Source organism: Xiphias gladius, chromosome 17, assembly GCF_016859285.1.
Source record: "Xiphias gladius isolate SHS-SW01 ecotype Sanya breed wild chromosome 17, ASM1685928v1, whole genome shotgun sequence".
Taxonomy (NCBI): domain Eukaryota; kingdom Metazoa; phylum Chordata; class Actinopteri; order Istiophoriformes; family Xiphiidae; genus Xiphias; species Xiphias gladius.
Genome location: NC_053416.1, coordinates 15,460,574 through 15,484,092, shown reverse-complemented (window position 1 = coordinate 15,484,092; position 23,519 = coordinate 15,460,574). Strand labels below are relative to the sequence as shown.

Genomic DNA, 23,519 nt, shown 5'->3' with positions numbered 1-23,519 from the left:
TATGGCTAACATTAAATGTTAATGTTAGCCATATAAACATTTAATGAATAACATTAAATTTTTTTTTTTTTTTAAATCAGCTTCAGTTGCTAGGTTGCCCTCTGTGAGCTTAAACTTTCACAAGTGATTTACTTTCTCCACACCTAAATTATGCATAACATGACACTTTGCAAAAAAGAAAAGTTAATGCCAATGACAGCCCTACAGTTATTTTCTTAAGCCATATGACAGATACAGTACACTGTATGTTTTCCCTGTGCTGTACATAGCACCAAAAATTAAGTCTTTGCTTAAGGCTACATAACCTTTAATAGGAACCTGATCGCAGCTGTCAGTAAACTACAGTTTCATCAAAATAAATTCCCTTAAGCAAATATAAGAAGTAGAATTTGTCGTTTCAACAATGTGATTACTACTCTAATAAGGGCTGGTGGGGGTTGTGTTGGTTGTTGAACTTAACAATTAAATTGTGGTGTTAACTGATGAGTATTAAACATCTTGAGGGAACTTGTCCCCCCATCTCTCACATATTTGACTTCAGTTATAGTTTTATATAAATTATTTCACGCCTTTATCTTGTTCAGTGTACTTGGGTCTAGTTTGTTAGTTCAACATAAGCTTTGATCAATCACTCATTACAGCCTTCATTTTTATTGACAAATGTTTGTTAAAATATGTTCTGTCGGTGTCTCAAGTTGCAGGTGAACAAATGTAACAGAAATAGTAAAGTAACAAAACTATATATAAAAGTTTATTTTATACTCTGATAGCACAAATCACAAATGTGAAAATTTGCAGAAAATTAGACTTCAAGATGTAAAAAGAAAAAAAAACAACAACATCCACATCCATTTTCATTTGCTTGCTCCTCTAATCTTCTTGTTGCTTATTTTTCCTCCCTTTTTTCCTGGTAAAGAGAAAAAAGAAAATTATAATTCTTTCTAGCTATTTTTGAGTAACATCCTCAACAATTGCCAGAGCTTATCCCCTTATCCCAAAATGAACTCATTCCAGATATCGGATTTGTTAGTTTAAGAGGTTTAATTTCTAAAACAAATACTCAGGTTGATAGGCCACTTTCAGATGCAAAGTCAGTTCTTCTGGCATAAAACAGATCTAGATAGACAATCATTTCATGTATATGAGCATCATTTGTTTATTGCAGAATTCTGCATGAATACATGGGAGTGTTTGGAAATTAAACGCACAGGAAACTTTATTATTAGGATGCCCTCCCCCACCTTGCTTACTTTTTTAACTTGGCTCCAGAGGAATCTGATCCCATCTTCTGTGACGCCTTCTTGTGTTTTTCTGTTCCCTCTTCTTTCTGTTTTTTATTTTTCTTAAGTCCCTGTCCTTTTGTCTTCTTTTCTTCTTTCTGCTCTCCACCCACTATCTGCTTCTGTTCTTGTGCTTTGCCTTTTTTCTTCATCAGGAAGCGAGGAGTTGTGCAAATGGTGCTTCTCTTGGGAGGTTGCTTCTCAAGTCTGCGCTTCACTTTGCTAAACAGAAACAAATACAAATGGACTATTATAGCCATATTACCAAAACTTAAACTGATCCATTTAGCAACAAATGAAAACAAAAAATCACTTCAAACGTTTTGGTAATTGTGGCATTTCATCATCATCATCATCATCACCCATCTCCTTCACCTGTGTATCTTCTTGAAGCCAATCATGTAATCGGGTACAGGACATCCAGCTTGTTTTATGACATTAGCAATGCTGTTAAAAAAAGAGGTGCAGGGAGAAATAGATTCAGAGAAAAGGGTTTAATTTTAGTACATCTCAGAAAAAAAAGCATGAACTCTGTACAGACTCCAGCCGCATGCTGTGGCAAAAACGTAGATAATGTGGTGTCCTGTCTAAAATTTACGTAGCATGGTTGGAGGAAAGTGAACCCAATCAAACGCATCTACCCCAAAACATATTACGGTATTTCCATCACTGTACTGCAGACAAATTGTTTTCTTTAAGGATTTTTTGGGGCTTTTTGCCTTTTTGGACATCAGCCATCTTCTTTGCCTTCAGCCACCTGGCAGACTAATTCTCCAGGGTCACATACACAAAAGCAAGCCTTACATGTTGATCTGCAAAGGAAAATCAGTCTGCACTTTTTGTGTGTTTCATGTACTGTCTCCACGTACTTGCGCAGCAGTGGCTTGTCATTTTCTGTGAAGAAGGTGATGGCCGTCCCCTGATGTCCAGCTCTGCCCGTGCGACCTGAAGAACAGCAAACAGACTGATATCAACAAGGGATTAGGGCCACTACTAACAATGATATACATTATTGATTAATTAATTTCTTTTCTTTTTTGATTATTCAGTTAATCATTTAGTTTGTAAAATGTCAAAGATGATGACATGTGACCATAACAAGTTACCAAAGTCCGACTCACAATGATATAAAATGAACAAAACAAGAAAATCTTATAATAAACAGTAAATTATGATTAATTGTTAATGTAAAAAATAAATAAATAAATAAATCTCACTAATAGGTTAATCATCTCAGCCTAAAACAAAAAGTGATCATATTAAACTAACCAATTCGGTGGATGTATTCCACAGCGCTGGTGGGGAAGTCGTAGTTCAGCACAAGGTTGACTCCTTTGAAGTCGATTCCTCTGGCGAGCAGAGCCGTGCAGATCAACACCCAAATCTTACCAGCGCGAAAACTGTTCACTACATTGTCCCTCTGAAACAGAAGAGCCACACACGAGGAGGATAAATACCAAGCTGCTCTTCAGTGACACAGAGAGGACCATACAGTGTGTTTGTGTGTGTGTGTCTGTGTGTGTGTGTGTGTACCTGCTGCTGTGTGCGGTCTGCGTGGATCACATCTACATTGATGCCCTCATAAACCAACTCGTGGAAAAGCTCCCGTGCTCGCTCTATAGACTGAACAAACACCAGCATGGGAGGCAGAAAACCCTGAAACACAGCAGGGAGAGCATCCTTTCATTCCATCTTAAGTCTTAAAGAAACAGAACCTGATCATTGATGTTTTTTTAATGTCTCTTACCCTTGGATAGCAACAGTTTAACTGAATACTACTATGTCAGAATTTAACGTATAAATTAACCCATCTTTGTCATTTTTAAAATTGTATTCAGCCAGAAAAAAAAAAGTCAAACTCATGACTGTGGGATAATCTTGTTCACAAAATGAATAAGTTCTTTACAAGCTTGAAAAGTAACCTCCTAGATGTGTCCGTACTTTTTTGATGATGTCCCTCATGGCCACCAGTTTGCCGCTCTCCGTACCGACAAACAGCAGCTGCTGTTCCACCGTCTTAACAGCTGTATTTCTGAGAAGACCATAAATTCATTTTTCTAATGCGAGAAAAATTCCCATACATGTTCATCAAAGTAAGGAGTGTCACGGGTAGATTATTACCTGTGTCCGATGTTGACTGACACCAGGTTGTCGAGGTTCAGACGGCACCACTGCTCTACGTCCAGCGTGCAGGTGGCGCTGAAGAAAGCCCTGCGCACCTTTGAACCAGAGCAGGCTAGAAACACTGTGGCCAGCTGCTCCCTGAAGCCCGTCCTACCATCTTCAAACAGCTTATCGGACTCATCGACCACCAGCCACTCCACACTGAACACCAACGCCAGACAACGATCAATCTCCAATTTTTTTTAAAATCATTTTTGTCATTTTTAGGCAATTGCCAGTGGGAATAGAGACAAGAAACGATCTTAAATTAAGCAAAAAATGTCAGAGTAGCATATCAAATGTTACCTGCTGAGGTCGAGGGCTGGGGGATCCTGCTGGAGAAGGAAGATGAGCCTGTTTGGAGTACTGACGAGTATATCTGCGCACAGAAACGCAGGATGTAAACAATGATCGAGGGCAATCAGATGCACCACGTCTGCAAACACATTTGCCGTTTCGTACCGTATTTTTTGTTTGACTGTGGTCCATACTTCTTGGCTGCCAGGGAAGCTTTGTCTATGATGTGAACTCTAAAACCGACTCCCTCTGACAAGCGGAGCAGCTCTCTGTAGGTCTAAACACAACACAACAAAACTGATTTAATGGTGTTAAAATGCAAGCAAACATACAGTATGTGATCTAGCTGAAACTACCTGAAACTGTATTCAATAGGGATTAAAGTCTGGATACTCAGGTCCTCAGGTCTCCTTCCTTGATATCAATAAATGTTCTGAATATGATGATATGAAAGATTGGACTGGATTGCTTGATAATGGAAAGTCAAACTGGAATAGAAATTTTTTTCTGAGAGACATCCTTAAGTTTTTCAGAAAACATTATTGTTTTTGAGAAACATTGACTTAGTAATTGATTTGTAATGTAAGTGATTCCTAATCCGGAAATAACTGATTTTTGAGCCAATTTGGGGCAGTGGAAACAAGTTGAAACACAACACTGACATATCATCACCTTTTAAGCTGACATGGTGAAGCTGTTAACAAACAGCTGCATATTTAAACATTCTGCAGTTATGGAGCAATATTGTCATTCGATTGGAGTTTCTGTCCACCTGATAAATGTAACTCCAATAGTCACTCTCTTTTAGCTCTGTCTTTACTCCCCACAGACTCGTGAGGGAAATATCTGGCTCTTCAGCAGCTAATTGCAGCACTATGTTTTGCAGCAAGTCTCTGACTGTATCAGAGCAGAAACCGCACGGTGGGTGTTTAGGGCTTTTTTCACTGCAAACAGCTGCCTTCCGCCTCAAATGTTATTAAAAATAGTCTCACCTCATCCTGTGATAGAAAACGTTCATTACAGCAAACAGACTGGCGTGTGTGTGTGTGTGTGTGTGTGTGTGTTTGTGTGTACCTGGCTGGCCAGTTCTCTGGTTGGGGAGATAATCACAGCTCTGAAGCCCAGATTGGCCGGCTGCTGCAGGTGAGCGAGCAGCGGGAGACAGAAAGCCAGAGTCTTTCCCGATCCTGTGGGAGCGCAGGCCAGGAGCTCCCGACCCTGACAGAGAAACCAGTCACACAGAAATCCTCACAAACCCACCGTCCGTGTACTGTTGACAACACACTGAATGTGTTGTTTCTGTACTCACGTGCATCATGAGCGGTATTGCCTGCATCTGTATCGGCGTCGGGGAGTTCAGCCCTGCGTCTTTGAGGTTCTGAAGGACACGCAGGTTGAGACGATACTCAGACTGCAGCTCTTCAAATGTGCACACAGGGTCGGGTATGTCGCAGCCGTGCACATTTATACGGTGTTGAGAGCGAATACGGTTCACCTAAAATCAATTAAAAAGAAAAGGAACTTTGTAGTGGATTGAAAAATAAGGGACCTTAATGAACATTTCAGTGTCAGACATATTTTTTACATTTGCCTTAATCAAATAAAATCCCTTTATCAAAGAGTTTTTAATTGTGTTGTGAGCTGTGTCTCTGTGAGGACCTTTTCCTGATGCTGATGCTTCAGCCTCTTCAGAGAGTTTTTCTCCTTCCCGTCACTCGGCAGGTTCTGGATTTTTATGTCCAATGCGGAGGTCCAGGTGATGCCGTTTCCCTCCGTGTCTTTCAGCGGTCCCCCGCCAGCTTCAGTCAGACAGAAAGAAAGCAAACAGTGGTTATTTCACGTTCGTGTCATAAAGCATCACGTACCATTGTTGTGTTATGTTTCCATAGTAAACACATTGCAAAGAGTTGAGAGGGATGGTATGAAATGGGGAGGGGGGGAAATCACATTATATGTCATTTTTATGATATCAATATGTTTTGATGTTGTACATTCTCTGGAAAAGTAAGTGAGAACTGTTTGTGGATACAATAAGCAGTTTGGGAAAAATCCACTATTATCATAAAGCAGTCCTGCTCACTGACCTGCAACATAGCCCACAATGGAGTAATCGAAACGGAGAGGTAACAACTATCTCTGCATAAATGTTACAACAAAATCTCTGACAACTGAATAATTTATATCATCTAAGTGTCACACAACACTAGAACTGCGATACTGGGAACAGAAGACGTTCATAAAACCAGGAAAGTGACTTTTTTTCACAATGAAGACACCGACTCACTGTAGTCCTTTTAAACTATGTTAATTGGCCAGCTTTTTAACTCTAACACTTACTTTATGGTTTAATATGAAACGTTAAACTAGGGCTGCAACTAATCATAATTTTTATTACTGATTAACCTACGGATTATATTTTTACATTAATCACTTAGTCTATTAAACATTTTTTAAGTAAAAAATACCTATCCCAAGCTGCCTGAGCCCCCTTTTTTCAGCATATATCTGCTGATATATTTCTGCTTCTGCTTTAACTTAACCAGCTAAGTTTCTGTCTGTCCACATCAAACAATACAGATGGTTGCTGTTGCAGACAGAACTGAAAGTTGATGTCTTGACATTAATTGTATTGTTGAACTGTTTTTGTATGTGTATCACACAGTTCGTGGATACAAAAAAAAAAAAACATCTGGAAACTCCGAAACATCTTGTCAGCGGCAATCAGCCACATCCTTTACCTTCCACCTCCACCTGGTTTCTCTTCGTCTTTTTCTTTTTCTTCTTCTTCCTCACGCCGCTCTCTTCATCCTTTCGCTTCCTTTTCGCTCCTGCACCAGAGTCTCCACTCTCACTTCCCTCCTCATACTCCTCTCCTCCTCCACCTCCTCCACCATCCTCCTCCTCCAATACTGTGGTCCTGCTCTGAGCTCCACTGACTGGTCCTGTGCCAAAGTAATCGATTGCAGATAGAGGATCTAAGGACGCTTCCCCTTTGTGACATCTGACAACCTACAAAATGAGGCAGGATTACACTTTGTGTATATACAAATTGTGTCCAACCATTTATCTCATGGATTGCGACATTAAGGCACCAAACCAAGCCAAAATTTCCAGAATATCCCGAAAACCAAACATAGCAGCACACTTACACGCTGTTACAAATTGGGGTTAGCCAAGCAGCAGCCGTGCTGCTTTAACGCTATTTTCGTTCAGGAAATCATTCGCTACATGTGTTAGGTTTACCTTAAACCGAACGGCGTCTTGACCGAACCTCTTCAAGTCAAACTTAGCCCCAGCTCCGAGTTTCCGAAACAACTCGAAGGCGTCCATTCCTACGGCAGCGTGGTCTGCCCTGATCCAGGCATCACTAATCAATCGGGATAGTCGACCGCTGAACTCTGGTGCCCCCTACTGGCTGCATCTAACACTGCGAGTGTTGAAGTAGAATCAGGCTTTCTCGACTTATCTGCAACAATTTGTAGACATAAACAAATCCAGTGATTTTTTTCATTTTAGAATCTTCCGCACTGAAAAATAAACGTTAAAAAGGTCTATCAGATATTAAAGGTGTTTTCCTTCAATGTGTCTGAAAGAATGTCGAATATAAACTTGAATGTCTTTGTATTTAAATGTGTCTCTGAATTATCATCTAGAAGAATAATTTGTCGTCCAAATAATTTTCCTCATTTGTCATTTTTCCTGATCAAACTGGCCAGAACACTCCTCCATATGAATGATGTGCGCAGGATGTGAAAGCTATTGCTTTGGAGTACAGAGATCTTTTTTTATTCCAATTCAACCATCACTCTAGTTAAATAGCATGGTAAAGATACAGTGGGACAGCAAAGCATTTTACAAACTATGAGCTAAAACAACAAAGCAGAGTCATTTATTCGTTGGTTTCGAGCTTGTATGAGTCCCTCAGTAAACTATGAATTCGTGTAAGGGTGAGGTAGTCACCCCTTTTCTTGGATTATATACAGAATGACTTATACACTTAATCACTGCTATAATGCTAATCATAAGTTTAAAGTATTTTTTTGTTGTGCATGCCAGGCTCAATGGCCGCGTGAGAAAAATTGCTCCAGGGCCATTAACCTGAGTGGGCTCTTTGTTTATACCTAATGTCGAGACCTTTATTGTCTCTAAGACACTACTTGTTAAAAGTGTCCACATTTTGACACTGCTGACAGCACCTAATCTCACAAAACCAGTCCAACCTACTGCACTACACAGAAACAGCTCAGCAGAAAGTATAATTTGAAGTCTCATCTGCAGGCAAGTATTCGTCAGTCCTGGCCATCTCTGATGCTCTTTTACTTTTGATTGATGCCCTGATTAATGTTTGGTGTACCTGATACACCACCACACTAAAAGACGGGATAATGTTGGTTAAATAACAGGGAGGTCAGATGGCAGTCACCAGTATGCTTTATCAGAGCTGCTTGTTGGACGGTCCCATACCTTCAGAAACCCCTTCCCACCACACCTGTTCACCTCGCCTTCAAGTTTGGCCTTTCTGAACAGCTGCAAAGCAAAACCCGGCTCTTAACCCCATCTTGGGGACTTCCAGAAGGCCACTGTCAGGGGAATGTAGAGATCTGGAGGACCACAGGACTGTGGCCTAGCTGATAATCCAGCCTTGTACTGAAGTTCACATTTTCGGTCACTAGTGGCTATTCGAGTTTTTATATTTTTGAGTGCTCATTGGGATGTTATATGTCTGATTGCTGTTGTTACTGGTTGAGGTTTTTGTATGCATGTAAAACAGAAATCCATTAATGGTCATAAACTATGAGTCTAAACTTGAACATCATTACACACAAAATATCAAATTGGTACTTATAGATTAAAACATTAATGATTTGACCCTCTGAAATTAGCCATTAGCCATTTTACTGTTGTTTCCTTTTTTCTTTTTTGAAGGGAATATTTTTCTGCCAGCAACAATGACTCTATTGCATTTCCATTCATATAAGACCTCAGGTGAGAGAACTGTATCTCATTTTGTGAATTTTGTGTCACATGGAGAGGCAGTGGTAGTTTTTCAGATTAGTTAGTGAGCTGTATGAGTTCAAGTTGTTACTTTCACACTTTCCAATCTCAGGTCAAATTCAGGGCAACAGCATGATGTAAGACAGAGCCAACAAAAGATTTCTCTGATATAAAAATCACAAATAAAACAATCAAACTGATGTTCAGTGCAATCAGCCAGGTTCCACCGTTACACATCGGACAAAACTCTCCAAACACGTAAAACAAGGACTTCAATTATTCAGTCATTTTTATTCATTATTCATCATCGCATTGATTCAACTGAAGGTGAAAAGACAATAAATCATCACCCAGCCTTAATCTCAATTTTAATATTTGTTCTTAAAATGTAATTTCACTACATGCCTTTGAATATCAGATGTTAGAGTGCAAGTGCAATTAAGTAAATAAAAGGATATAAAAAGCCACTGTCAACTTAAAAAAAAAAAAACAAAACAGACATACAGTACATGTCCAGTACATGGCCTCGAGTTTTTCTGAACAGCCTTGTGGTTCCTTGTGACGTCCTAAGATCACACTATGACAAAGCTGGTTACATAATCTTTGCCTTCAGTCACTGCTTTGTTAGTTTGTATTTGGTTGTTTGTCCTCCTCCGTCCCGACCAGAGAGAAGAGCTCTTGTGACCTCAGGTCTCAGTTTTCTGAAACCCATCGCTGCAGCTGGAGATTTTTACGGCTCTTCACAGGTCTTTAGCAAATCCTCCAGGAAACTGACTACTACCTCCTTACCTCTCTCCTCCTCTCTCCCTAATTCCCCTTCAGAATTCACCCCCTTCAGTCTGATCAGAGTCTGCTGCAGACGTCCGATTCTCTGCTGAGGGTTGAAACTGTCCCCCCCTGCGTCTTTCTCTCCCTCCGCCCCCTCTCCTCCTCCTTCCTCCGCTCTCAGATATCTGATCAAATGCTCTTTGATGCCAATCCCCTCCGGGCCGGCCAGTGATGCCCCGAGGTCGGGCATGTCCTGGGAATGGCTGACGCTGAGCAGGTGCAGGAGAGCTTGTGAGAGCGTGTGTCGCAGGCTGGCGCTGTAGCGGTACTCCAAGAAGTCATTTGTGTCTTCGCTGTTCTCGAGCGCTGTGGCCAACGAATGCCACACGCAGCTGAACCGCTTTGTGTCCCCGTAGCAGCGGCGGTGGGCAGGAACTGCCAGGGCAGCCGCCGATTTGATCCGCACTTTGAAGTTCTTACAGGAAGTAACAACGTTGCAGAGGGCAGAGAACGCGTCACGAGACCACAGGGCTGACTCTGAGAAGAAAGAAACACAAATTAACTGTAAAGCTTGACATTTGAGCGTCATTAAAATTAAAAAAAAAAAACTAAAATTCAGATCCATCACTGTTGGATACACCTCTTCAACAAACAAACCCTGTAATACTGACAACGCACTAAACCCACTGTTTACAAGCCAGATAAATTGTTCTGGATATACGTTTATTCCCTTAGAGTTAGATGAGAAGATAGTGTATCTGTTTCCCAATTTCTAGCCTTTATGCTAAGCTAAGCTAACTGCCTGTTGGCTGTAGATTCTTATTTAGTGTACAGACATGAGTGTGGTATCAATTGTCTCATCTACTCTCAGCCAGAAAATGAATAAGTGTATTTCCCAAAATGGTGAACTCTTCCATTAAGACTGTAAGATACTTTTCTAGGCTGTATGTAAGCGAATATGTGCGGGTATCATTCAGAGACGTTTGTGTGGCTGTTCCTTTTATATAATTACAGAACTTGAATGCTTTTTTTAATTTTCTCTCACACACCCCAATACCAACAGGACGTTATCTGATCTAGTCATTTACATCTCAGAGTGTCAGAAGTCAGAACTAACATCTACAATGGCTGTGTCACATTAACTATAGGTTTAATACACTGAAATGCTGTTATTACTTTAGCAATTTGTTTCCTACCTTTAACAAACAGCATCAGATCTTTTTTAAACGAATAGTTCAACATTTTTTGAAATACACTTGTCTCCCTCTGTTGCCAGTCTTTATGCTAAGCTAAGATAACAGTCCTCTGGCTGTAGCTTCATCTTCTGCTCCACAAGAAAGCAAATAAAACATATTTCCCAAAATATCACACTATTCCTTTTAATCCCGGTTGGAAGCATAGTCACAGAGGGCAAACACCCTCAGTATGAACTGAATACCCTGGGAATAAAGACTTACCGAGTGGCAGCGCAGGGTTTCTGAAAGCATTTCCCAAGGCGTAGCAGGCGTTCCATCGCACCTTCATCGTGGCCTCTGATTGGATGGTTTTTACGAGAGCACGGACCGCGTCTTCCAGCGGTCGTTGGAAAGCAGACCGGGTCAGCTGACTCTGACGCAGGAAATGAAGCAGATTCCCCAGGGCTCGCACTGCGTTAGACTTCACCTGGGGAGGGTCGAAGAGAGGACGCGAGTTCAGACAGATAAGAGCCAATCAAAAAGAAGATTAGAAAATGATGTCATTACAGGGGCAGATATTCGATTCTGGCTGAGAACTTAATGTAAAAGAGCATTTTAGCCATTTAATCCATTCTCTATTCAGTTGTGTTTACTCTGACACCAGATGCATTTTGAAATAAATTCACAGCAGAACAAAACGTGGCAAGAGCTAACAATCTACTTGCTCTTGTGTATGAAGGTGTGAATGCTCTTACCCTGTCTTTGTCGGCCGACGCTCGAGTCGCTGCCTGCAGCATCTTGAGCAGCAGCATGTCCGATAACTCTTCTTGGAAGTCCACACCTACACTCTCCCTGATATAGACAGGAGGTAAACAGATTACAGAAGGAAAATCTCTAATAACAGATTATATACCTTGAATACTATATCATACTAATTTTATCTAAATCAGTTAGCTAGTGTTTTTTTTTTTTTTATTCTTAAAACCCATACTTCGTTAATGACATGATGAAAGTAAGTCTTATTTTGTAAGATAAGCAAGTGATCAATGCTTTAATTTATTCAACATCAGATTATGTTAATGAACCATTATAAAGAAGCATGCTGTGTGATTTCTGAGGCATTTACTCAGAACTCTGTATGCTTTCTTACATATTGACAATAAGTGTGTCTGTGAGATTGCCTAGCGACCAGGCGGCCTTGGCACGGACATTTGGAGATCGATCGTCGAGGGCGGCGAGGATTGTATTTGCTGTATCTGCGACGAACATCACATCCTGAAAAGACATCACAACCTCAGAACAGATCCTTCTGAAATTTGAAAAGATTTTAGTTGGCGCTCAGTATGTCCCCGTCCTTACTTCTCTCAGACAGGGGAACAGTATATAGACTCCCAGAGCCCTGACAGCTGCGGTCTTCAGCAGATAGTTTTCATTGTAGGTCAGCCCCAGTAGCACAGTGATGCACATCAGCTGGGTCTTGTCCTAAAAACAGCATTACACATCACACATACAGCGTCCATGAAGCTCAGTATTAGCCGTGCAGAAAGAGACAGAGTTCAGTCATAGTGAAACTCACAGGCAGCTTTGAGAAGGCCTGCGGCAGGATGGAGGAGAGCGTGTCGCAGGCGCTCGTCTGCAGCATAGGATGTTGTTCGTTCTGCAGCGCTCCGTTCAGCGGGCCGCTCAAGACTTCTGACCAAAACTGCACCACCTTTATCATGCACACATATGAATGAAATGAATGAAAACACAATAATCTTAAAACTTGGCATTCAGAATTTTCTAATCAAACAACTGAGATGTTTAGCCGTTCATGAAGTAACTATGTTTTTCTTCAGACTGTTGTGATTAAATCTCTTTATCAAAAGTGACGCCCATTTTATGAACAGTGTAATATATTATTTCTAATCTCTTCTAAATCTTTTTTAGTTTTGACATAAATTTGGATACATAAGCCCGCCTCGGCAGTTTCAAAAAGGAGAAGAAAAAACAACCAAACACTCTCCAGTGGCATACAATCAAACTAGAGGCCCTAGTCTTCGGTCTGGCTCCTCAGTGTCTTTCAATAATATATCATCTGAATGAGAGAGGGAAGAATCTAACACAATAAAAGGAAACAAACAGCAATACGAAACAAGAATCTCTTATCAAATTAAAACAGGTCTAGCCTGATATAGTATATATACAGTATAAAGACAGCTTGTACGTACTTGGCTCATGGGGACCCTCGAGCTCTCAGGCACGTTGTTCTCTGCTCTGTACTGCTGGATTATTCCTGTCCCCAACTCCTCTAGTAACTAAACAAATGTTGATGACACAGATCTTGACCTTCTGGTTGTTACTTATGTCATTTCTAAATATTTCTTAATTGTTGTCATGTTGTGCAATCACAAAATCAATTTTCAATATTATATTTACAACATCTGTATTGCTCAGGCTTGAACGTGGGTGCAGAGAAAAGAAAAGAAAAAGCATGGGACACACAAACCATGAGCAGTGTGAAGGTCACTTCAAGATGGAGTACGAAGAACTAGTGGGCTTTACCTTAGCTCCGTGCAGTTGTATGGAGGGGTCTGTCTCCCCGAGGCAGCGTGCGCTCACCTGCCCAATCTCACACAGACATGCTTGGGCTAGAGAGAAGTAGCCACGTACCAGGTGGGACAGGACCTGAAAAATCGTGATACATGACACACTTAAAAAAAAACCCATTCAGAGATTTCAGAAATGTCTATTTGGGGATTTCTTTTGTTGCTTTCTGTCTCACCCACTATTTCTCACCTGCAAAGCTTCTAGTCGGACAGGGGAGGGCTCCAAGACAGCACCTCCTCCTGTTCCCGCTCCCTCGCTGTCTGACTGCTCCTCTCTGGGCTGAGTCACCAGCGACACACACAGCTGCAGCAGCCACGGCGGCAAGCTGTCCTCCTCCCCCGGTGTGTGAAGAACGTGGGGGGAGTGTGTGTGCGAGCTGCGCTGGGAGCGTATGACTGGTGTGCGACAGGGTGAGGACATTCCGTCTCTTTGTCTCCAGCTGAGAGCCGAGTCCTGCGGCGTGAAGGAGCCGGTGCTGCTGCTGCCGCCACCGTCCGGGTGTCGAAGGAGGAGTTGAACCTCAGGGAGAGGAGCCTGAGTCGTCACCAGAGCCCCGTAAAGTGTCAGGACAGACACACGCACGTTCACGTCTAAAGAAAGAGAACAGTTGTTTTAAAAGAAGCATAATTAACTGGCCTGTTACTTGAGAGCTCGGACAAAATACAGACCTCTGTGGCGCACATAAGCACGCATCTGCTTCCAGAGTGGGCTGAGCAGACCAGGTCTGAGACGGTGGTAGGGAGCGTTGGCCACCAAATAGGCCAGACACTAACACACAGGAACGGAGGAGACATGCTGTTAGGATAATAAACCTGCATTTGGGAGTTGGTCATTGTCTCAGCACAATTTGTTCTATGCTCATTCCGTTTTACAGTCTAAGTAAGATTTGGGTCACCCTATAAACTTTCCTGTACGTGGTGAGGATCTAAATGTATGAAAAGCAAAGCTAAGCGTGACAATTCATTCTTGGCCTTGGAAAAAGCAGCTGTCATCACAAGTGACTAAATGGATCTGGAGTTAACATTGTCTTGTCAATAGCAAAGTTGTCGATCCATTGTTCATCCGTCCAACAATTTTGTTTTCCCATGTAAAATGAGCATTACAGCCTCACAGGGCAGCTAATGTGTCCGTTGATTGTTAGTTTGTTAATTTTTTGTTCATTTTGTAAAAATGCAACATCTAAAACCCTTTAAACCTGTAGCTTTTATTAAAATTGTACTCTGCCAATTTAGAATTACACTTCCACAACACTGTTGGACTGCTGTTGGAAAAATCGTTGCAGCAGAAGCAGAGATATCGTGTTTGGCATTCCACACTTTTTTTTCCCCTTGTCAAAACCTGGTGCCTACTTTACCCACAATGCAACTCGACTTCCAACTGTAAAATCCGTGCACTTCCCCTTTAGCTTTCAGTAGGCAAAGGCGGTAACACACATGACAGTAAACTGCGTTTATCGAGCGCATGTTATCATACCTTGATGACCTGTGTGAGTGTCTGAGGGGCGGTCTCCGCCAGCAGAGCCAGACTGAGAGCACGGTGCAGTTCTCTGACGGCAGTGGCCAGCGAGAAGGAGAAAGGAGTGAAAGACGTACGAGGAGACGCCGTATCTTCAGCCACAGCCAGGAACTGACGGGAGCCATCCAGCATGGCCGACAATACCTGCAGCGCACACGCACGTACCTAAGAGGGAGGAGAGAGAGATGTTACAGTCATACACGTTGAGGAGAATCATAACATGAGTGAGGTTATGTTGTACCTTTGGCGATGGGTCCTTCAGTACAATTGTGAGCAGAGTCAGAGGTGGTGGTCCCCCAATAGGAGAGTCAGGGATGAAGGAAGACCAGTACCCGTACAGAGTCCGCTTTTCTACACCTTTCATCAATGCCAGCAAACAGTGCAGAGCTCCCTGACGCACACGGCCGTGGTAAAGTCTGAAAAAGGAAAATACTGCAGGATGGAGGACCAAGAAAATGATTTCTCGCTCATTCGTGCAGGAAATGTTGGAGTATAACAAACTGTCTCTGCTTCTGCTGTTAACTAAAATTAGGGGGAAAAAACTTCAATGACTTACTTGAAACATGTTAACCTTTTAGGAGGCATAAAGTAGTTTTCCTCAAATGTAACTCATGAATCGTTTTCAAGACATATTAAGCTTGTAGTAATGCAACGCATGCAAAGGAAAAAGCTTCGACTTTCATGAGCAAACATGCATGCTGGTACCAAAGAACGAGAAAGCAGTGACATGGATGGATATGAGCAGTGTCCTTCTGTACCTTAATTTGCTCTGTGCATTGCCCTCTGTGTCAGAAAACTCTGAGTCAGAACTGTTTCGCTTCCAGGATGGGTAGAGAGATGGGGCAGAGGGTTTAGACTCTCCCTCTCTTCCCCCTCCTTTCCGAAATGCAGACACCGCCTCTCTATCATCTTCCTCTCCATCATTCCCTCTGTTCTCCTCAGTGCTCGTCTTCTTCCCCTTTCCTCTGGATTTCCTCTTTTTATTCTTAGGAGAGACACAACTGATTTTAATATGGTCCTTACTAAAACTGTGATTAACTAAAATTAAGGATTGTCTTACCCCTGAGGCTTTGCCTGGCACAGCGGCATCCTTTGGTGTCTCAGAGGGTTTTGGTGGTTCAGCAGGTTTTGGTGTAGAAAGACCCTCATACTGAGGAAGAGGTGCTGGGTAAAGCACAGCCGGCCACTCGACGCTCACACCTGGAGCTCCCTGGAACATGAGCCTCTGCAGAGTATGCGTACAAATTTCTAATTTATTACCAAACTATAAACTGTCATGTAGCGTTTGTTGCTTAAAAAGGACAAAAAATGGTAAAGCAGAAGAAAAAACTGCATTTGTGGTATAGTTTTGCACCTTCAGTGTGGCCAGTACAGATCCAAGCTCTTCCCCTCCACCAAATTTCCACTTCCCACCTGAGAGACAACATTGAAGTCCCTTCAGGGCTGCCTGGATCACCTGCACAGAGGAGACCAGGGCAGGCATGGGTCAGCTATGACCGAAAGCATTTTTCCCCAGTGACATTTTTGTTACAACACACAAATTATCCGTACCATGCAGTAGAAGAGCTCATCAGTGTTGGGAGGTTTGGGTGACTGCAGTGTTTTCAGGAAGACTCTGAAACACACACTTCTGTATTGATCATCCAAAGGTGGCTGACCGGGGATCCTGGAGAGAAACAGTCAAGCCAAGCACAGAAATAATTACAGCCAGGAATTTAAGTACCAAGAAGGAGCATTTAGCCAGAAAAAAACCACTACAATACAAAAGCCAGTTTGTGACCTAGAATGCAAATAAATATCCTTAATGAATGGATTTTGGATGTAATTCTTGGAGGAGTAATGTTGAGGCCAGTGCTGTAGTGCCTTCAAGGAAAACATGAAAATATAAATATTTGAGAGCAAAATATGAATTTTTCCAACACATTCATATTTGGGTGATCAAGGAAATAGTGGATTGTGTTGCAGTAGCAGTTTTGGCATGTTTCCCGTGATATTTTTTTCCATGACATTGGGCCTACTTTGGAATCCACTGTAACAGCTGTCAATCCAAGCTGAAAACAGCCGCCTTACTCCACAAAGCTACAACCATTTCAGTGCCACTTTCAGAGCCTACTGGTGTTTGATGACTTTGACTTTGTTTTTGACAGAGCATAACATGAAAATGCAGATAGCTGCAAAAAACAACAACGGCCTTTAAGTGTAAATATCTCATTTCACTTGTTGTAATGAGCATCTTAATGGGGAAGTTGAAAGTTATTATTAGAATAAAAAAAGATATAGGATTAGGATTAGTTTGCTTGCTTCACTTTAGCGCCACCCGAATGTCCATATTCATTTATTCTGGCTCCTAGATTGGGGTTGGTGAACCTTAACTCCAAAGATTTAATACACTCCTTCAGAAATCCGATCAGAGTCCATGTTTTTAAGCAGTCTACGAACTGGCCGCCAACCACAATGCACAGTTTGGCTACCGGCTGAATTCATAAGGATGTTAGGGCCTACCTGAGAAAGATGTTTGCCATACAGGTAAGAGCAACACGGCGTAATTCCATATTTGGCTGAGATGGAGCACTATACAGCAGAAGGACTCCATCTTCAACCAGTAAGTCACTGAGGTGCTATGAATGAGAAAAATCTCAATGTAAATATTCAATAGTTATCTTTAACGACAAGAAACCTTCAGAACACTTGTACAAGTACTTACTTGGTGGCACTGAGGTCCATTCCCATACACTATTGTGGAGAGTGCCAGGAGGACATCTGAGTGTGTCCACGTACTGCACGTTTTCAATGCACTGGCGGTATATTTCACCAGCACATCTAATGTCTGCTCGTCCAATATTACCTTTATATGAAAAAAAAAAATCAGTGAGAACAAAAGAAAATTTGCCAGCTCATAGTCAGTACATTGGTGGATGTGCAGGCTGAGCTCTACTGGCAGTAAAGGTTAGTTGTTACCTTTAGCTGATTGAGTAGATGATGCATTAGCTGGCAGAGTTTGATGACTAAATGTTCTTGACACAGTGGCACAAGACAGCTGGCATGTTTCAGCAGAGTACACACATCCTGAAATGGAAATTAAGAGCCTCAGCACAACCAAAAATGTCGTTCACAGCATCAAAAAAACAAAACAAAAAATCATAAATTATCAAAATGGCCATTTAATTTTCTTAGAACCAACTAATCACTTGATCAACCAACCATTTCAGCTCCAGTGTACTGGTAGGTTTTAGATAATAATAACACTGCCACGTGTAGTAGGGGACAATAAGCGCCCAATTTTATGCCTTGGGGCTCCTTAGGAGGTTAATGAACACCAGTGAGTAAAGCAAGCAGCAAGGACACTCACCGAGCACTTTATTAGGAAAAACCGTACATCTGCTTATTCATGAAATTATCTAGTCAGCCAATCATGTGGCAGCAGTGCACTGCGTAAAATCATGCCGATACAAGTCAGGAGCTTCAGTTACATTTCAATTCCAACATTAGAAAAAGGAGGGAAAAAATATGAGCTCAGTGACTTTGACCGTGGCGTGATTATTGGTGTCAGATGGGCTGGTTTGAGTATTTCTGAAACTGCTGATCTCCTGGGATTTTCACACACAGCAGTCTCTAGAGTTTACTCAACGCATTGTTGATGAGAGAGGTCAGAGGAGAATAGTCAGACTGGTTGGCTACGGTAACTCAGATGACTACTTTTTACAACTGTGATGCACAGAAAGCATCTCAGAAAAAACACATGTTGAACCATGAGGCTGATGGGCTAGAAAGGCAGAAGACCACGTCGGGTTCCACCCCTGTCAGCCAAGAACAGAAATCCGAGGCTGCTATGAGCACAGGCTCACCAGAACTGGACAGTAGATGACTAGAATAACGTAGCCTTCTGATGAATCTGGATTTCTTCTGAGGCACGCAGATGGTAGAGTCAGAATTTGACGTAAACAGCATGAACCCATGGACCCAACCGGCCTTGTGTCAACAGTCCAGGCTGCTGGTGGTGGTGTAAAGGTGTGGAGAATGTTTTCTTGGCTCACCAATACCAATCAATCATGGTTTGAATGTCACAGCCTATCTGAGTATTGTTGCTGACAATGCGCATACCTTTATGGCCAAAATTTACTCTTCTTCTCACGGCTACTTCCAGCATGATAACGCACCATGTCACAAAGCACAAATCGTCTCAGACTGGTTTCGTGAACATGACAATGAGTTCAGTGTATTTCAGTGGCCTCCCAAGTCACCACATCTGAATCCAGTAGAAGACCTGCAGGATGTGATGAATGATGAATGATGTGATTCAGTCATGTCAACATGGACCAGAATCTCAAAGGAAAGTTTTCAACATCTTGCGGAATCCAGGCCACTAAGCACCGAGGCCGTTTTTGAGAGCAAACCGAGGCCCTACTCAGTCTCAGTACTGTGTCCCTAATAAAGTGCTCTGTGAGTGCACGTCTGCAGTGTTCAAGCACACACAAGTGAACGCTACTTGAGTTTGCTCTGACGGTACCAGTTTCAGACAGATACACTAGGTTTATATGGGTCTAGGCTTGGCCATCGTTGCTGTGTTTGTTCCGGTCAATGTAACCTGACCATAACGTTGCCTCAGAGCCTATTTATTTGAGTCTGCCAGTATCACAAGTTAAGTTAGGCGTCTTTACAAGACCGTTACCTCTGGTCGGATGTTGATATTGGGGTAGAAGGTTTTGTTGTAGTTTTCGGACAGGAGCTGGTCAAACAGCAGGTTGAGCTCCTCCCTGAGTTGGCCGGAGTCTGCTCGCAGGGCTCTCAGCTTTGCGGAGCAGCGGGAAAACAGTTTCTCAGCGTCCGACGGCGAGCCGAGCTGCCAACCCTCCGTCCCCATAGGACTGTACGGGGCCGACTCAGCGGGAGCCACCGGGGTGAAAGCATGGACACCGCCACGGCCAAGAGCCGGTGCTGGCAGCCCAGTGTGAGCGGCCATGTTTCTACCCTAGGAAGTATTTTACTTGTTTGGTGGTTCTTGCGCTTCATTTCAAGCTTAACACCCAAATGCCAGGTTCACTACTGCCCCCTGCAGTGCAATTCAGAAACATAAACACTCAGACCCCAATTACTCAGCTTAATCTTCTCCCTTAGTAAGAGGTGAATAAACGTTTACATACGTTGTCTCAGGCAAGAAATTGTGACCTGATTTGTAGCCTCAAAGGAAAGTATGCGCCCTGCTTCACATTACTATGATCAGAATATACAGGAGGCAATATACTGCCTGAGGCCCCACAAGAAGTGAAGACATTATAGTACATGGAAGTGAAGTAAAGTCAAGGAACACGTACACACCTAAACACGTTTTGAAGCAATTTACTGTCTCAAAGTTGTTTTGCGCGCAACATGTTGAAGATATCACAATACCAAAGTGCACACTAAATTACATTCCAGAGATATACAGCAGTGACAAATATTCACAGCAGAAGTGGGAACAGGAATGTTAAAGCATGTACAAAACCTTAAATCACTTAGCATGTAATATTCTTTATTAAGTCTGAGCAACAGTCTTGGCATTTTTATTCAGTCTCAGTTGACACAGAAAAATCAAAGGCATTTCAACAAAAACTTTCTGTTGCTCATTTTAATTTCTTGAAAAATAAGTTATTATACAACATATTAATATGAAATAATGTACAGGGGCCGTGCATCGATACACAGCAGAAATAATATCTGGAAATTATGATTCATGGTGAGTCTGTCAGATGCACAAATGCTGACTGAGTGCTGGCATGATAAGTTTTACATCTGCAATTTCTATGAATGGCACACCACCAGTCCGGGCATGATTAAAGCGCCATCCGCCGATGGTGGTAGTGTTGTAGGTGGCAAACAATAACAGACTGAAGCAAGCAGGAGACCTGGAGGTAGGCATACCTGCAGAAAGGTAGTAGCAAATGTATGGCATGGCACAGAAGTATTAACGGCTGAATTAAAAGTAGTTTTAGGAGGGCATGTTTGGATTTCAGCCTGACTTGAACAGTAGAATGGCCACTTGGCCCAGGTAGAAGTAGATGAAATGCTTCGTCTCGTGCGTCACATAGCTGCCAAAGTTCCTCCCAACAATGCAATGCCATGTGGGATTATACTTCTTGTCAAACTCCTGCAGGGGAGAAAATATTTAGCATAGCATAGATAAGAGGCTTCAATAAATGTTACATGTTTGTGCTAATCACTTTAATATTGATCCAACGTACCTTTTTGACATAGGCAGCGATATCCTTCTCAATGTTGTACTTTTCCATAGCCTGCATGGCACAGTCCACTGCATCCTGCTGCATCTCATCAGACATATCTGCATTCTTTATCACCGCCTTCTTGTCAGACATGTTGGCTATTTTAACTGCACAGGAGGGAGAAAAAAAAAAAATTTATATTATACATATCCAGTGACAATTTCCCCCCCCCCACATAGTTTTTAAATCGTTTCAGGTCGTGCAACCAATGAGACTTGTTCCATTTCCACGGCATCAACATTTGCTTACAGAAACAGCCCATGAATGTAGTTTAAGTCCCCTTATTTCCATCCCGAATTGAGGATTTACGTGATTTACAACTGAGAGCTAAGTGAACCTGGCCCCCTTATCCAATCCAGCTGACTGGACAGGAGGCCTCATGAAGCAGTATTACCAAGTCATCTGGACAACTTTGGGGGGGGGGGGGAGAATCATGATCCCCACAGATGTACCCAGACACTTCTGGATTTTACTTACTGCAGTTAAGACAAGTCAGTAATGTGGGCGTGTGAGACATACACAATGCGTCCTGTCTGCACGGATCACAGTAAGCAATACAGGAAAGGTGCTGACATGACATACATAATTCAGCAGCATTATTGAAATGGGGGCACCTGCAGTGTGCAGCTGACAGCGTGATAACTTCGCTTCAATAACGCTCGGGAAGGAACAGCTCATTTCTGCACATATTCAACAAGTTACTCCTCCTGCAATGCAAAAAAATTTCAGTGACAACTATCACCGACTCAAGTTGTGAGGTCTGCCGAGAGTGCACAGAAAGTGGAAGGAGCATTTGCCACAGCTTCCTCAGGACAATTACACGGGAGGCTCAGGCGAGGTTAGCATGCGGGCAGCGGAAGCCTCGGCACTCGCGCTCACCTGCCGACGAGCGCACAGGTTGAACGACCGACAAACAGCAATTCACAGCGTCAGAAACACGATGGCCTCTTACCGTCTCCCCCTGTGAAGTTACAACGTCCAGACGTGTGCGTTACGGGCGGCTGTACAGGTTTTCGTTAATTTATGCAGGGAAAGCGTGCGTCTCTGCCCCGCCCTCCCCGCCACATCCGGTGTCTGATTGGCTGGCGGGAAGCCTCCACCCTGCTGACGGCGTTTTTTACTTGCGGACGGTGCCTGCATCTTATTTCCACCCAGAATGCACCGTTTTCACCCCCCTCCCCACTTTCCCCTCAGTGGGCGTGATTGATCCAGGTGATCGGGTTGATCGATAGTATCGATCCGCATAATTTAAAGAGCTTGCGAAACACGAGCAGCTAGATCAGACCGAAACAGAGGAGGCAAGGCAGGAATTGAATATGCAGCAGTGTTTGGACTATTGATCCTATGCTAGTCATGTAGAAAAGCGAGTATACCACTAAAAATGAACAAAGGAAAATCATTTCAAATCATTTTCCTGAGAGGGTTTTTTTGAACAGTTTTCCACATTGGGAGCCAAATCCCATTTTGCCACAAACTGCCTGCTTGACCATTTTAGATAAAGGCCATCTAGCCCTCAAAAATTCATGCACGGACAGCATTTTTGCAGTTCACAGTTGTTCTAAATGACCCTTTCCTGGGCATCCACACTAAGTGTCCACATTCTTCAATGCAGCATGATGACATAAAGGACTTCCTCTGGGCCCCAGCCAGTATGATAACTTGGAGAAACCTGAGAAGGCAATATCTCTGTACCGCAGAGGTTACAGAAGCCTTTGGGGACACCTCTGGAAAAATGGAGTTGAACCCCCCCCATATTATAGTTCTAATGAAAGCACCTTTACTTATGAAAATAAACTAAATTTGACTTAAGATCCAGGATGAGGAAATTGAATGCAAAATCCGATTAATTTGGCTGCTCTTTTTAAAGTCCCCTCCCTGCTCAAAAATGTGTTTTGCTTATTGTTACTTTACTTAAATGTTTGCGCTTCACTGTGAATGATGTACACCCAGAGTTTGACACTGAAAGGCCTTCTTTACACTCGTCTGCTGAACGGGGAAAGTTTCTCTGTGCTCACCTTCAATCCAGTCTGCAACTTACACAGGCCGATGTGGAAACGTCAAGCACACGCACAATGAGAATGGACTTCACAATGAAGTAGGAGACAACCCGTGTCTAGTAGGGAAACTTTTAAAATCCAAAATATTTGCATATTCATAGATTCTGGATTTTTTGAAGAGGGAGGAGGCATAAATGTATTTTTAACAGGGTAACTGAACTTTATTTGTGAAAAAATCATGTGAGACACCTAATGCACGTCTTATGTTGTCTTGAGGGGATCTTTCAGTGATTACTGTGGGATCAAGGCTTGTGTATACAGCCAAGGTTACAATTAGGAAATAAACTGGGGTAGCAATGGCCGAGGTTTAGTAAGAAAGTGCGGAGAGTTCCTGTTTCCTGTGTTGGATGGTCTTCTTAAAAATAAAAAAATCAAGGAAGGTGGTGACAGATAAAAAAACATTTCCTCCTCACACATCAACAA

General features: G+C 42.5%; 3 protein-coding genes across 5 annotated transcripts; all 3 read right to left on the bottom strand.

Moving 5' to 3' along the window:
* Nucleotides 1-723: 723 nt before the first annotated feature.
* On the bottom strand, nucleotides 724-7,163 carry ddx52 (DEAD (Asp-Glu-Ala-Asp) box polypeptide 52). The gene is made up of 15 exons (XM_040149607.1): nucleotides 6,984-7,163; nucleotides 6,479-6,749; nucleotides 5,400-5,539; nucleotides 5,050-5,235; nucleotides 4,815-4,958; nucleotides 3,906-4,017; nucleotides 3,750-3,822; nucleotides 3,402-3,605; nucleotides 3,222-3,312; nucleotides 2,814-2,936; nucleotides 2,550-2,700; nucleotides 2,150-2,225; nucleotides 1,656-1,727; nucleotides 1,251-1,502; nucleotides 724-907 (listed from the first exon to the last, which is right to left on the bottom strand). The coding sequence occupies exons 1-15, from the start codon at nucleotides 7,068-7,070 to the stop codon at nucleotides 871-873; spliced, it is 2,019 nt and encodes a 672-aa protein (XP_040005541.1). The 5' UTR covers nucleotides 7,071-7,163; the 3' UTR covers nucleotides 724-870.
* A 1,923-nt stretch (nucleotides 7,164-9,086) lies between these two features.
* heatr6 (HEAT repeat containing 6) lies at nucleotides 9,087-19,789 on the bottom strand. Of its 2 annotated transcripts, XM_040150230.1 has the most exons (20): nucleotides 19,452-19,789; nucleotides 17,741-17,848; nucleotides 17,487-17,627; nucleotides 17,285-17,400; nucleotides 16,334-16,448; nucleotides 16,137-16,238; nucleotides 15,843-16,007; nucleotides 15,541-15,767; nucleotides 15,024-15,198; nucleotides 14,741-14,947; nucleotides 13,936-14,035; nucleotides 13,457-13,857; nucleotides 13,223-13,345; nucleotides 12,889-12,975; nucleotides 12,255-12,389; nucleotides 12,038-12,160; nucleotides 11,829-11,953; nucleotides 11,434-11,530; nucleotides 10,961-11,165; nucleotides 9,087-10,040 (listed from the first exon to the last, which is right to left on the bottom strand). In XM_040150230.1, the coding sequence occupies exons 1-20, from the start codon at nucleotides 19,740-19,742 to the stop codon at nucleotides 9,466-9,468; spliced, it is 3,618 nt and encodes a 1,205-aa protein (XP_040006164.1). In that variant the 5' UTR covers nucleotides 19,743-19,789; the 3' UTR covers nucleotides 9,087-9,465. The 2 variants fall into 2 exon arrangements, with proteins under 2 accessions (XP_040006164.1, XP_040006165.1); XM_040150231.1 differs by lacking the exon at nucleotides 16,137-16,238.
* Nucleotides 19,790-20,103: 314 nt separating this feature from the next.
* On the bottom strand, nucleotides 20,104-22,120 carry dynll2b (dynein, light chain, LC8-type 2b). 2 transcript variants are annotated; one of them, XM_040150235.1, is made up of 3 exons: nucleotides 21,992-22,120; nucleotides 21,001-21,146; nucleotides 20,104-20,906 (listed from the first exon to the last, which is right to left on the bottom strand). In XM_040150235.1, exons 2-3 carry the CDS (start codon nucleotides 21,130-21,132, stop codon nucleotides 20,769-20,771), a joined length of 270 nt encoding a protein of 89 aa, XP_040006169.1. In that variant the 5' UTR covers nucleotides 21,133-21,146; nucleotides 21,992-22,120; the 3' UTR covers nucleotides 20,104-20,768. The 2 variants fall into 2 exon arrangements, with proteins under 2 accessions (XP_040006169.1, XP_040006170.1); XM_040150236.1 differs by having other exon boundaries at nucleotides 21,919-22,038.
* Between the last annotated feature and the right edge of the window lie 1,399 nt (nucleotides 22,121-23,519).